We start from the raw sequence: 14,995 nt of genomic DNA on the forward strand, positions 1-14,995 counted from the left end.
ATGTATAATATATATTTGCCACTCTATGTATTATCTCTTTACATATTTAACATCTCTTGTCTTATTGATAAACACGAAATGCTTGTGTTCAATATACTCCACATTGAAGGAATTTTAATTACAGTCCTCATAATTGAGTTTGCACCGAAGGACACATTAATTATCTGTAGTAATGCACTGCAAAACATGTTATCACTGTGTTTGTGGTAATTTCACAGTTCACTTCCAGTCATCCGACCATAATGTATTGATTCCCACCACAGTGTCAGCCACCAACACCTTTCTCAACTCAAGCCAATGCTCATCTCACAGCTCATTCTGTCCACTCAAAACATCAAAGGACATGATGATGGCCATGCTGTTGGAGCCTTCCCCACAGCCTGCAGTACCCGCGGCAGCCAGTTTAAGCAGGGTGGCGCTGGTTCCTGTGAACACCTCCCCCTCCCACACGCGGCTCTTGTTGAGCTGCAGCTCCGTGCGCTGCTCGCCCTGCACGCTCACCCGCTTGGCGCCAGGCACCCTCACACGGAAACGCACCCAGGACCCTGGCTCCAGCAAGCCGCTGCGAGGCTCGAACAGCACAAAGCCCTTCTGCCAGGCTGTGTAGCTGCAGGGGAACGGTGGCCAGGAGCTCTCTGAGCTGTTCCGCAGGACAAAGTCACAAAGCAGGTTGAAGTCTTGGTTGGTAGAGCCGGCGGTTTTGCCATAAAGACTCAGCTTGTAGACACCAGCCTCTGGCAGGGCAATGCTGATGGTGACCTTGCTGGCGTGGTAGGTGAAGAACACGTGCCTGGAGAGGGGCTTCCCGGCCCGCTTGCGGTGCTCTTTGGAAAGCATGGTGTGCAGCTCCAGGTCTTGTGAGTTGTGGAAGGTGATATTACATTTGCCCTGCTGTGTGCTGAGCTGGGCTGTCGTGTGGCTGAACTTGGAGAGACCAGCGTTGACTGTCCTCACACCTGGGCCACAGGAAGTGCTGAGGTCGGCGGGAAAGAGCTCGTTGAGATTGATGGCGCCAGAAGTGCAATGGAGCAGGAAATTACCTGCATTTTGGAAGCTGTCACCCACACTCTCATAGTCCCGTACAAACACAGACAGCCGATAGTAACCGATAAAAGGGCAGAGGACATGACAGGTGAGCTGGTTAGGTTGAATTTGTGTTGCCAGACATCGCTTGGCCACTGTTTTATCAAGGTCTCTGTGGGTTAATTCACATAGCATCATAAGAGGTCTGGTGGTGTGTAGAACCAACTCGAAGGAGCCAGACTCCAGTATTGTGACGTCTGAGCAATATTGGCATAGCTTCAGCCCTAAGCTCTGAGCATTCTGCTGTAGGCCCCAGGACAAGAAGGGGTTTTCTGGGAGCTCCTGTACAGGTGCGGGCTCCAGACACTCCAGCAGGAAGGAGCAGACCCAGCTGAACATCCCTGTGGCGTTGGCAGGCCGGGCGAACACCATGATGTTAAACGTGCCAGACACTGGGGGCATCAGCTTCAGCTTCATGCTTCCTGTGGTGACTGTGAGCAGCCCGATGGATGTGCTCAGTTCCTCCTGGTCCGTTCCGCTTCGCAGGGAGGCTTGGTACGTAAAATCCAGTGGCTGGGAGAAACCCATGGAGACGGTAGCTTCACCGTTCTCTGTGAAAACAGAGACAAGTAATGGTGAATGCATTTGTAAGGGTATAATAATATCTTTTGATACATTTGGAGATTTTGAGCAGGGGGCTGGGGGTCACCTGTCACTAGGAAAAAATGTTTGGGGTAAATAAGGGTTAGACCCAGCCGGTAGAATTCAGAAGTTTTCATGACCCTCTTCTCAAACTCTTCCAGCTGGATAGGCTTATCGAGTAGCTGCCATCCAGGCTCATCTGGACAGTGAGAGTTGATGAAGTTTTCAGGATCAGTCAAGAAGTAGAAATCATCATATCTGTTAAGATAAGGCCAAGTACATTTTTTTTCAATGAAAAACAGTTTTTTCAAATGTATGAAGAGCAGAGGTAATGTATTTCCATACACGTAGTATTTCACACTTCCCATACGTTATAATGGTTATTGTAATGGTGGTTTGACAAGTCCTAATACGGTAGCACACAGTAGGTTATTTGTCACAACATAAAATTATGTCCAAGGCACACAGGCACACAGATTGGTGATTACAAGTTCTGATGAAATTGATAACTTATGATATTATAAAGTTTCTTTACATTCAAGAGTCTGTAAAAGGTTTAAATAAGACTAAGTATCTCTCACCTTTTGATGAAAGCTTTATTGTCCATGTCCACGCTGCCTGCGCCCCAGCAGGAATCCAATAGGTACCAGTGGCCCTGCAGATTCACTGCATTCCACATATGGCTGGATTTAGTGTTTTGAAATGTTTGGCCTTGCCGAAACCCAATACCCTTACCATGACCAGACACCTCCTCACACTTTATCCCCACCACACTATACAGCCAGAGAAGAGGTGGAAATATGGTCATCATCAATCTCAATGGGATAAACGTTGTTTTAAGAACTGCACTGATGACACTGGTGAGGGTGTGCAATCCCCATACATGCACCACACAGTCAACATCTTAAGATTCATAGTGTATCCCGGTAAGAAGATTTATCCACAGATAAGCCAAATGAAGGTAGGGTTAATTTATCCCAATGTGAAAATGACAATTGCCTTCCTAAATATCTTCTTACATGATTCTGTATAATGTGTCCTGTCCACACACACACACACACACACACACACACACACACACACACACACACACACACACACACACACACACACACACACACACATTTCTGTTGGGTGAGTGGTGGCGGTGATGGGTTAAGGGTCCCCAGAGTCCCTGCATAGCATTACAGCCTAAGGGGTGACAGACTCAAGGTGGTGACGCAAATGTTCACCATCATAACTTCTGCCAAGTAATTACATCCACCAAAAAGGTGCTTGTTTAGGGATAATGCCAGGGGGAAAAAAAGCCAGCCTGGGAATATCTGTTTGAGCATCTCTGTTCATCCATAGTCTGTTACCTCAGAAGTTATTACACTCATTAATGATCATATCTGATATAAACATCATTCAGTCATATTGTGGTGTCTTCAGCCAACATGGCATCCTTAAAAGGAGTGCGTGACTTTTGATATTGTAATTTCACCAAATTACTCAGTGCTAGTCAATGGGCTTAGTTTGACCCATTTTTTGTATTTGTTTTTATATTTGACAAGCTTTAGGGCCTATGTCACCAGAGCAAGCTAGTAAAATTGTCTTTGACAGTGTGAATTTATGAGAGGGGGAATAGAGATGTTTTGTAAGGCCCTTTCAGAATATTATTTATTTTGTTAATGCTTTCTCTTTTATTGATAATGCTATGTGGTTGAAGTTTAAACTGTGTGCTGTGTGTACTGATTCTTGAGACTTGGGACAAAACATGTCCGTGACATAAATCACAGTTTTTTTATCTTAAAATGTACGTAATATATTTTAAAAGCCTCACCAAACTCATCAACAGGACAAGGGTACCACAACAAAGTGTGTTTTGTTGTTGTCTAACATTTTGTTTTTATTCTTAATGATATGATATGTGACCAGTACCTACAAAAACCCATGTCCGAAAGCAGGTCACATCACACTGCAATGCTTTAAAAAGTCTGAAAAGTGATATAAAATTGAACTTTATCTATATCATATGTTAATAACATAGTATTTATTTCACAAACATTAAAAAAAATTATTTTGAAACATTTTGAATTTACTTTCTGGTCAGTTGAACATGTGTCCAGAGTTTTCGTCAACACCATCAGACTTTTTTAAATTGGGAAAAAAATCAGGAATAATTTAGGGCAGCTTTAACTCAAAGGACCCCTTTCCTTCCTCCTTGGTCTTCTTGGTGACATGAGAAAATTTGAGCTCTGGTAAGTTTTTAATAATACTTTGTTTTTCATATCTATTTACTAATATGCACACGTCACAACCATAGCGTATCAACTCCAAAATGGCTAAAGAGTCAACATTAGAGTAAAATGTTCTGCAATCTAGTGTTTATTTATATAGATTGGCTGGACCATGATCAACAGATGAAAAACAAGATGGCTCCTGTGAGAATCTTGTGTGATATAAGGAGAAATGTACTTTTTTTGTCAACACCATCAGACGTCAACACCATCAAAACACCATCAAACACCATCAACATTTGTGTCTGATGGTGTTGACTTTCTCTGATGGTGTTGACTAAGGCCATTTTAGTGTCCATTTTAAGCATTTTAATGCTGTTTATGCCAAAAATATCACTTCCTATGCATTTTTATTGCTATTTCAGTTTAATGTGTCGAATTAAATCTAGTTTAGATATAGAGTGTCAACTCCTTCAGATATATTTTTTATCGTTTTTTAAAGAAAATGGTATCTGTTTCATTCCTTGAAGGATATTTGTTCAAAGACTAACACATTTCCAATGTAGATGTGTATTTTTAATGCTTAAAAATGTCTCTGTTAAATCTGAAGGTTAAAGACAAATGTAATTCGTGATATGATTTCAATTCTACTCATTAAACATTGACTTCTTTGGCTCTAAACTTTAGTTTTTAATGATTTAAAGACCTGTGTACATTATGGGGAACTAGGAAAACTAATGAGTAAAAATATTTCTGATAAGATCATTTCAAATAATTTCCATAAGTATATTTATGTTTATGATGGTGTTGACGAAAATCAAGTGCTGACCCAGCAAACATTCAATTAACATAAAAAATCTACAACTGGGAGGTTGAACCAAAACATGTTTGGATAGACAAAACTTCATTTGACATAAATGTAATCATATATTTTGGAAGTTATCCAAATATTTTTTTGGAAAATCAAAACCTGTTTTGTCCCTTATCTCAAGAATCACTGTACAGTTACCATGATGCATTTTCCTCCTGTTTAGCAAAAATTTATGTTTTCCCGCTGAAACATAAAATTCGTTTTTTTTCAAAGTTGTACCTAATCCTTTATGAGGAGAAGTCGTTTTTGTATTTGTGCTAGTTGGATTTTAGAAGGCAGTAATTGGAAGGCTTCTGCCTGCTACAGAGAAGATTAGCTAAATTGTATGTTCACAACAGACATTGGCAACAACGAGACCTGGGACGTTATAACTTCGTACAGTACACGTTGCCTGATGAAGAAGCTGGGACGAGGCTGGGCGAGTTTCACCGTCACAGAGCTGAAACTACTAAGTTAGCCTCCAGGAACTTCATCCTGTCATCAAGTATCATAGACTACAGAATACGTGAGTAGCCGCTTTATTGGTGACGGCAAACTGTTCGCATCCACCGTGAGAACAACTGTAACAGCGAGAGTGAACCTTTAATCATTTTTTAATTGGATTTCATTCTCCAAAGGTACGATGAGTAGTACAATGAGCTCCTGATTTCCTCACGCGCACCAACTTAACAGGACCCAAATATGTTAAACATGTATGCAGTGTTACATTTAACTTTAGTCCTCTAATAATGTAAGTTTTTTTCCCTTTGTAGATAAGAACAACATTCCATTTGTTCACTTGCTTTAATGTATAACGGCAGTGAAATGACAATAATCAAACCCGTCATGAGCACTGATCTCTCTTTTTGAGATCAGTGGTCCTGAGCAGCTAAAAGTGCCGGTAAGTTTAAATCTAAGTGACTTCGTTTTACTTCCTGTTTCACTAGTTTCACTGTGTCAGAATAAAGGACCCTAGTGCAATATTCCCTACTTTGCGGAGTTTATGTAGCCATTTTGCGTTCATTGGGTTTCTTAGACGAGTATGATAGTGATTTTTGATACTTTTCAGTTTGTCACACGAATGTGTGCTAAAGTGACACAAATGTAGGGGAAACTTCAAATTTCATATTGCTGGATTACATATTTAGACAATTTACTTACATGTCACTTATAAAGGCCTACATATTGCACACAAACAATTTCTTTAATTAATTTGTACATGAAAGGGGAAATAACATCAAACACTATTGTTTGGTAAGCACTGGTAATTCGCCTTATTCCCCTCGCGGCCATATTGAAAAAGAAAAAAAAGATTAGGGAAATTTACATATTTTTTGGGGGGCAATTTCCCCTAGCCTGGCCATTACCAGCCTGTGACTCCATTTTTTTCCATCAGTCAGTCTGGCCTAACCCCGTTCATTTTCGTTTCCGAGATGGGCGGGTGCTTAGCTTGAGGTTTAAAATCATTGGAGTTCCCTTAACCAATCAGCAACGTTTGGTAAACATTCGGTAGATTAAACTCTTCCCAAAGCCAGTTGGGAGAAGAGCTACAACGTCCTTTCCAATCATAAAACTTACAAGACAATACTCTTGTTCTCCTTTTAATTTTCTGATGTTCTCGAGAGTTGAGACAACTTTCCCGATAGCTTTTCGTGTCTCTTCCTCCAAGGTGAGTTTTGCATCACAGCTCTGAACTGTTCGCTGATTGGTGCGGTTGGATTTTGAGTCCTGGAGACGATTGTCAACGGGGTTGGGCCAGACTGAGTATGAGCTTGAAATCAATTCAGGCGGAAGGCTGGTACGTAGGCTGGTGTCACCAGGCTAAATTTCCCCCCCCCCCCCCCCCACTTACTGAAATCCAGGGGCATTTAACAAAAAAATTGGGGGCACTTTTAGAAACTTGTGAAAAACATTTAACCTTTGTTCAAAATTATAAACACACTTATTTAGGCTTCATAGTGATGACTATGAACAATTGTCATCAAATGGCAATAATAAGTAGGCACTAGTCTACAAATTCAAAGTGTTTTCTTAGATTTTTTGAACAAAAACGAAACAGACAAAGTAAATTAGACAATCATATTCAATTGTATTCTTATTTCTTCGTGGTTATTAGTTGTTATTACAATTTTTTTTAAACAACTATTAACAATCATTTTTTTCTTTCCTTTTTGATAATAATAACAGATTATATTTATGGATTTTTGTGTCACCTTTAATCATGTACCTACCATAGTAGGCCTACAGGAAATACAGATTAGAATAGTTAGCTAGCTTGCAAGCAAGCCTTTGTAGCCAATGCTAACGTTAGCAACTAACATTAAACTAGCCTATCCGAACTAAATCATTTCTAAAAGTATTATTACTAGTTATCATTCACCGTAGGCGATGCGTGTTGCTTGGCGCTTGGCGCTTGGTGACGAAATTCCATGTATTTGATGGAGTCAGCAGAAGAATTTGCCTGTGCTGGATTGACAACGAGTCCGACATGCCTTGAAAACAAAACCGGGTCTTTTTCTCTTCGTCGTCGTCATCCTCCACCCCAAGCCAATCTAGCTTTCATTTTTGACAGTCGCTGGGTGTGTGAATTTTATCTTTTAGAACCTGAGGAGGTGACAGACACTGCAATGATCCTCATTACTCCTCACTCTCGCAGTCACAGGTCTGATTAGGAAGCGCTCCAAAGATGTTTTTGACACGTTCATTAAATTATTAATATTACAGAAAATTATGGGGGCATTTTTTTCTCCTCTCCTAGTAATTTTAGGGGCAAAATTATATTTCTTAGGGGCAGTTTTGCCCTTTGCCCTCATGTATTTCCGACGCTGGCATCATGTTTATTTACTTGACTATTATGAAATGCACCAAACATGGAATGTGTGTGCCAAAATACTGTAGAAGCTCAGAACGTGAGCAACCTTTGAACAGCCTCTGAACGTAAGGAACTCTAATACCTTAAAGTAACAGTATTTAGCAATTGTACTTAAGGGTAAGGATTGGCAATCTAACCTTAAAATAACAGCTTAAATGCGCTACAATGACGTTTAATATGGAGAATGGGCTCTGTGCTATTGCCATACCAGGGTCCGTAGGCATATTACTGCGTTATGTATGTTTGCCTTAAGACTACCGGTCTGCTGAAGAAGCTTATTTGCCATTTAGTGTTTAGCGATGTAGCAATTCCTCCCATCTGTTGCATCTAACTTAGCTACCTTGACCATGTAGGGGATCTCATTCTTTCTCATGGAGGGAAATGCCCTCGCTCTCACACTTGTCACTCTCTTTCTGACTGCAAAAGCATTGTTATTCACAAGATCATCCCGGTTAGAGAAATGTCAACAGGCTTAGCCGCGAACATCTCGTTAGCGATTTAGCAATTCCTCCCATCTGTTGCATCTAACTTAGCTACCTTGACCATGAAGGGGATCTCATTCTTTCTCATGGAGGGAAATGCCCTCGCTCTCACACTTGCCCTGTCACTCTCTCGCTTTCTGACTGCAAAAGCATTGTTATTCACAAGATCATCCCGGTTAGAGAAATGTCAACAGGCTTAGCCGCAAACAGCTCGTTAGCGATGTAGCAACTCCTCACATCTGTTGCATCTAACTAGCTACCTTGACCATGTAGGGGATCTCATTGTTTCTCATGGAGGGAAATGCCCTCTCTCTCTCTTTCTGACTGCAAAAGCATAGTTATTTACAAGATCATCCCGAAAGAAAAAAGATGCCATGAATCACCTGCCATTTTACACATTTTTGACTTATTCGTGCTAGCAATTATGACAGTATAACTTAGCTTACATTTGCTAGCTAGCCAAGAAAATAAACATGATGCAGACGATGGTGAGTTGCAAAAATTAATCTATTAATGCCGCGGTTATAAGGGGCAAGGGCAGAAGATATGTGGTCCATTAAAAATAATCTATTAATGCCGCGATAATAAGGGGCAAGGGCAGAAGATATGTGCTCCATTTTTAGTCCATTACTCTTCGTATTGTAGAGAATGACCTCAGGTTGGGTTACCCAGCCAAGCCTCGTTTTCGTTTCAAAATGGCGTCCCGTGGGAATAAGGCGAATAGGAGCTAATCTTTGCCATTACTGCTCCCATTGTAACTATATCTGAGGATTTGCATATCCTGCCAGTTACACTGGTATAGCATGTCCTTAGTGGGGGCACTGTGCTATTTGTTTGATTTATGTACATGGTACTTATTCGTTTGTTATTACCTAGTTGCTATATACAACAGTTACTATATATAATTCTATGAAGTCCTTAAAGTAGTGGTAGACAGGCAGTCCGACCCCCTCACCAAGCTGGTAACACAGGATTCTGGTCTGTTTAATGCAAGTGTGACACCTGTGTTTTTTATAGCACTAGGGGTAAAAGGGTAACATGTTGTTTGTGAGGACAGTTAAGCAAAGCTTAGTTTTGCACAAATAAAGTCCAATTTATGGTTGTCTGTTTACAGAGACACGGAGAGCCCTCTCCGTCGTGGCAAACCCTCTCCATGGCCTGCAAGCACCTCTCCGTGGCCTGCAAGCACCTCCCAAATTTTGTAACTATCCGTCTATGTCAATCCGTCAATACATCGCTGTTTACCTTGTGGGTAAATGTATGCCAACATTAGATAGCTGGCTCAGACACCTCGCAAATCCCCTCAGACGTATTTTTCAGTTCTAATAACGAGGTTTTTACACATGAATACTAATTGTCGCTAATTGGCCTAATGTAGGGACAGAGATTCAGTGCAGATGTTGTGTACTACTTATTTATTCCCAATAGAATGCAAAAGGAAATGAAGAGGCCATTAAGTTGCCTACCTGCACATCAGCTGAAGCACAGTGGAGTATCCACAGCACACGCCCCGGCCTGTCTCGATGACCTGCTCCGGTGAGGTCACCTTCTTTGTCAGTCCCAAGTATCCACTTACATCATATTCTATGCACCCACAGATAGACACACATGTTAGAAATCAGCAGTGAATCATTACAGAATGATAGTTGTTTTACAAACTATACAAAACAGCCAACTATTAAATGAATGATGCCAGAGCAAACTTAGAAGATATATTTGTAATCTCTTTAGTAATGGTGCCATGTTCAGCATTGTAGATGTGATTATTTCATGCCCGACTGAAATCTTATATGGTCTGTTACCCTGAACTTATATTGGACTGTAATAATTTGATCCTTCTCATTGCCCGATTGCTGGGCTTGCCAAATCTACGAGATCAACATGCAAATGGTCACATGATGAACTTCAATTTTTATGAGGCCAATAGCCCTTATTGCATTGTTATCCTGAATTGTGGTGCTGCTATATTTCACCACAAGGATAGGACTCACTGACAGCGGCTTGTCTCATCTAATGTGGATCTTTACAGAGCCAAGGGGCCACTTCAGTGTAGGCAGCTGTATGTAAGTGGAAAGCATGTCAGCCATGGTCATCCTGACCCAGCTCTCATTAAGCAAGCCTGCCCAGTAATTCCCTGCTAAGACATGACGCACTACCAGTGCAATACTTGTAGAAGGTCATGGTGGAGATAGGGACACAGCAGGCCATATTATAATGTGGTACCTCTGCCTAGCAGAGCTACGGCTTGATCATACTTTGCACGTCGTATGTGAGGGTCTGCGTGGCGTAAATTTAGCTGTCAGAAGGGGTAATTGTGGCTCCACGATGGCACCATCTGCGCAGCTGCAGACTGAAAGCGGACTAGAAAGTATAAAAAGAGCAACTACGCCACCACATTGTCTGCATCTGTCTGTGTGTCACAAGTGAATATAATCAAGGTCTGAGGCGAATAAAGAACGCTACTGCAGAATGTGGCTGTTGACACTCCGAAAAACTGCAAAGATTGGAAAGTTTTTAACCCAGCCAGTAGTAAGGCTATTTAATAAACAATAAATAGAAAGATGGGAAGGAGACACTGACCGATGTTGTGGCAAAGCCATGTCCAGATTGCCCGGAGTTTCTGCAGGTCAGTTTGTGCACCCTCAGTTATGGCTTGTGTGATCATCTGCACAGAGTAGATCTTCTTGCTTCTTAGCTGCAAAATCATTTGCAAAGTGTGTTTTGTGATGCGAAGTATACATACTCAAATGCTTTTCAACATATACATATGGACCTATGTTTATACTTTTCTTTCTTCTCACCTCTTTGCCGACTTTGATAGCGTGGGCATCAACCTTCCTGAAGACATCCGTGGTTGAGAAAAGTTCTCTTTGGAGTTTTCTGTGTGTGACTTGTGCATTTCCAGCTAGCTGTGGCCCACTGCTCTCTGTGTGCCTTGTGAGGGCTGTGTCAGCATGAAGTGTGTGCTGTCCCTCTGTGGGTCCTCTGTGTGCTGCACTCTTCTTCACCCTGCTGAAGGTGCACGCCTTGCTCTCATCGGACAGCTGCCTTTTTGCCAGCGGCCGTTGGAACTCCCTGTCCATGGCGGCCCACTTTTCAAACACAGCGCTCTTCACTGAAATGACACCAGATATGTTGGAAGGGGATGTTGGGACGCCACTCTGCTTTTTGCCGCTCGCTGGCTTTCCCACCTCCAGCTTCCAGGCCTGTTTGATGACAGATGTATCTGCCACTTCTTCAGATGAAGTTGGGGAGGTGTCATCAGCAGGGGCTTTTAAGTCCCTTTCTGGAGGTTGAAGGCTGTCCCCCTGTGAGGCAGTGGTTTGCTTATTAAGAGGATGTGGCTCCTCCGTCACTTTGGTGTTGTTGCTGTTATTGCAGTTGTGGTGGTGACTGGCGTGGATGTCAACATCACTAAGAATCTGACTTTTTGATTTTGGAGCCTCTTCACTTTTCAGCTGGAGAACATTACCCATGTTGTCCTGTCCTGTGGTATCACAACAGATCTCTGTACATATTGAGCGATGAAGAAATCAAAAAACAACAACGGATTATGACATACACAGTGAAACACTCTTCACTCATTTAGTACTACAACCTTGACATTTCTTCAGAGTTGAGGAAAACATTTCACCTGCAGGTATTGTGTGACCTTTTCAGGAATCCAATAGGTAACAGATTACATTTGAAAGTTGATGATTGCAGTGACTGAAATACAGCCACTTATGCAAATAGCAGCTAGCAGACAAATCTGTTTCCTTTCCTCTCAATGTAAACTTTAGACGGTGAAAAGACAATAGTTTGTTCAGGCTCTGAGAGGTTCTTGTCAAAGATATAAATTGCTAAGGACAACCCAAGCTGGCTATGGTACATCAAGCACCTCCTGTATACCTTTCTGTCACAAATTTGCATTTCAATTAAATACTCTTCACAGTGCCAGTTCCATCCAGTCAAGTGCTGTTTTACTCAAATTCTTTTGTCCTCAAGCCTGATTGCACAACTACTTATGGATTAAAAGGCTTACCTTACCTTAAGAGTCTTGCCTTGAACCTTGCTTGGCCTGTGCAAGTTTGTGTCTGTTTGTGGTTGTGTGTTTTGTCTATGTGTTTGCCTCGTTCTGTTTGACAGCGTGTGCTTCAGGGTTTGCTTCAAAATCACGGTCCTCTGCCCATCTCCATGTAGAGATGTCACCCCTCGAACCACTGGCCAGTTATATACTGTGCCAGGGGCTGGGATGTGTTCAGCCTGCATAGCCAGGGGATGACAGACCTAAAAATACTACAAAGCAGCTGATAGAGAGCTGGTGTAGGACTTTCCACCAGCCTAGGATTGGTGCTTGGGAGGGGGGGTGTAATGATGGGCCACCGAGGTCTCGGGTAGGGGAATGGTGTGAGATTTTGTGGAGGCCTTTGAGTTGTTTGAAGATCACACTTGTAGATTTTCTTTTCAAAGGAATAAAGTTTTGTCTCAAGCTGGGAACCGTGAGGCGACCCATTAGGCCATGACTTTGTCATGCAACAGCTTCTTTTGAAAGAGGATGCGGATGGAGGAGATGAAGTCCAGCAGCTCCAATATGGATACCCCTGATCTGTGTGGATTAACACCCTACATGTATGGGTCAGGCTACTGGCTGCGGAACACAATGTTTTCCATTCCTCTTTGTAAGGGTTTTACAAATACTTTAGTGGAGTCTAATATTTCTCAGTGCCCTCACTACAAACCATATCTAAAGCAGTCTGAAGGCAACTTATTATTTCACTCCAATCCTGATCAAAGTTACTCTTTATAAAATCATGCAAAGCCCTGATATCAACAGGACTTTGTGTGTTGATTATTACACAATTTGTTTGTTCCCTCTGCTAAAGTAGTGCAAAGATTATAAAACCATTTTGGGTATCATATATGGTAAATGTTTACTGGTATGGTGGTATTTAGGGCTTATTGTGCTCATAAACTCACAAAAGCCCAGTCTCTCCACCCCCAGCAACCTCTTCCAAACCTCTGGCCAAATCATCTCATTGGCTGCTCTCGCTCCATGACTGGAAGGTGTGCGCCTCCCTTAGCGTTCCTCTCACCTGTGGTACGACTCCTCTGCCCTGGTAGTGTCAGTGTGTGAGTGACTTTCTCTGGTCCTCAGGTACCATCGCTGTGGACAAATCTCCAGGGAAAACACTCAACCATATCTGACAAGCCAAGCATGAAGACCCAGAAGGGAGTGAGAGACGACATGGAGGGAGTCACTGTGAATAAGTTCGCTGAAGGTAAGAAAGACGACAGGTATTTTTAGCCGTGTGTGATTTTTTTGAACGTTTATAGTCACATTGAGAAAAAAAAAGAAATAAATGATGCGTAAGATTGGGTGTACTCTGACACACAAATGTACAAGTTAATTTGCAGAAATTGCTATGGGAGGTTTTTATAACTTCCTGAAGGCCTTCAAAGAAGTAAATATCACAAAGTTCAAAGATTCATGCGCACCATTTGAACTAAATTGTTTCATTCTGGTGCAAGTCATATCACAACATAATATAAACAGTCATTTATGGAAGCCAGGTGCATGTAGTTTGCAGAGGCAATTTCATAGCGTTCCTTACATTATACGACCATTATACTGCCAAGTCGTTTTGTGAAAAAAAGCTTAAATTGCTCCAAGGGGTTTGTAACTTAGTAAAATAGCAAAATACATTGCACTGATGTCTTGTACCTTCCAGGTTCACGGTGATTGGCTCTCTCCGTGTCTCTCTCAGTCTGTGTGCCTGATTGATGATTGATGAGTGTATGGTGATTGTGGTAGTCTTTTTGTCTGCTCATCTTTAATGGTTGACTGCCATGCATGTTAAATGAACCTTATCTGTGTTTGCCCCTCGCCATCCGTTATGCATTTAGCATTCCCATTCAGTCACCTATCTGAACTCACCCGTCAGAATAGACAGAAAGATGAATGAAAGTGCCAGTTTTCCTGCTCTGTTATGTATATCACTGCTCTCTCTGAATAGAGTTAGCCGGGGTGCTTCATGCCTACACGTGGTTTGTTGTTAATATTTTTTCTGCATGTTCCTGCAGCTGTCAGCTTGAAACGAACTCGAACACTAAGGTGTGCAAAATTAACATTCCCCTTGTTGACCATTAACAATGCTTGTGTGAAACTGTTCTTAGAGATGTGCTCCCTCTAAAGACATATGATTTGCATACGCCAGGTCATGGTTTTAATAATTGCCCATTGCAAAATATAACTCTGACACAAATGATATGAGTGCATCTAATGTCATGTTTTCTTAGATAGTTATTAAGTTGTGTTTGTAAGGTTGTAAAAAAACATGAGGGGAAAAACATCCTTTGAACAGTAGCGTAGCTAAGGTAACTAAGGCACAGGATGTGCTTGAATGCAAATGGAAGTGCAATAATGCATTAAAATGTTGTTGTGTTTCCTTGTTGTCATAGTAAGTGTTGGATAGCGGACAGAAATGTAAATGTTGCTGGAATCAAAGAACGCCATAATGCAGGCACTGGTTTTGTGATACGCCAACAGACCTTGACTACATTGTGTGTTATTGTGTCTCTATCAGCAGGTCGGAGTACATTGAGTCTAGACTGCACAGCGATGTATCTCTGTGGGTTTGAATGTGCCTATTGTCATGGAAATTCTCCAGGTCCCCGAGCTCGGAACAATAATCGAGACAATTACTTCTGTCAAATCTCAGATGGCAGCAGAAAGAACTTCACCCCACCTTGTCTCAGCCCCCCCGCCCCAATTTATCTTTCCACTAGTTAGCGCTGCCACAGAGTAATGTCGATGTACTGTGCATATTGAATACCTGAGAGCTCTGACTACAACAGTTGGTTTGGTGATACAGCCAAAACTGTGAGATTGGGGTTGGTTGTGGTCATCACTGAGCTGACATGCTTC

The 14,995-nt window shown here is 41.8% G+C and overlaps 1 protein-coding gene across 1 annotated transcript; it reads right to left on the bottom strand.

The window, feature by feature from the left end:
• Positions 1-306: 306 nt before the first annotated feature.
• Positions 307-11,564, bottom strand: LOC308367121 (kyphoscoliosis peptidase-like; the record flags this gene model as incomplete). The annotated part of the gene is made up of 6 exons (XM_080840940.1): positions 307-1,634; positions 1,733-1,923; positions 2,247-2,438; positions 9,555-9,672; positions 10,669-10,783; positions 10,890-11,564. 6 exons carry the CDS (start codon positions 11,562-11,564, stop codon positions 307-309), a joined length of 2,619 nt encoding a protein of 872 aa, XP_080697066.1.
• Positions 11,565-14,995: the final 3,431 nt, after the last annotated feature.

This window comes from Sprattus sprattus (genome assembly GCF_963457725.1).
Source record: "Sprattus sprattus genome assembly, chromosome: 6".
NCBI lineage: Eukaryota > Metazoa > Chordata > Actinopteri > Clupeiformes > Clupeidae > Sprattus > Sprattus sprattus.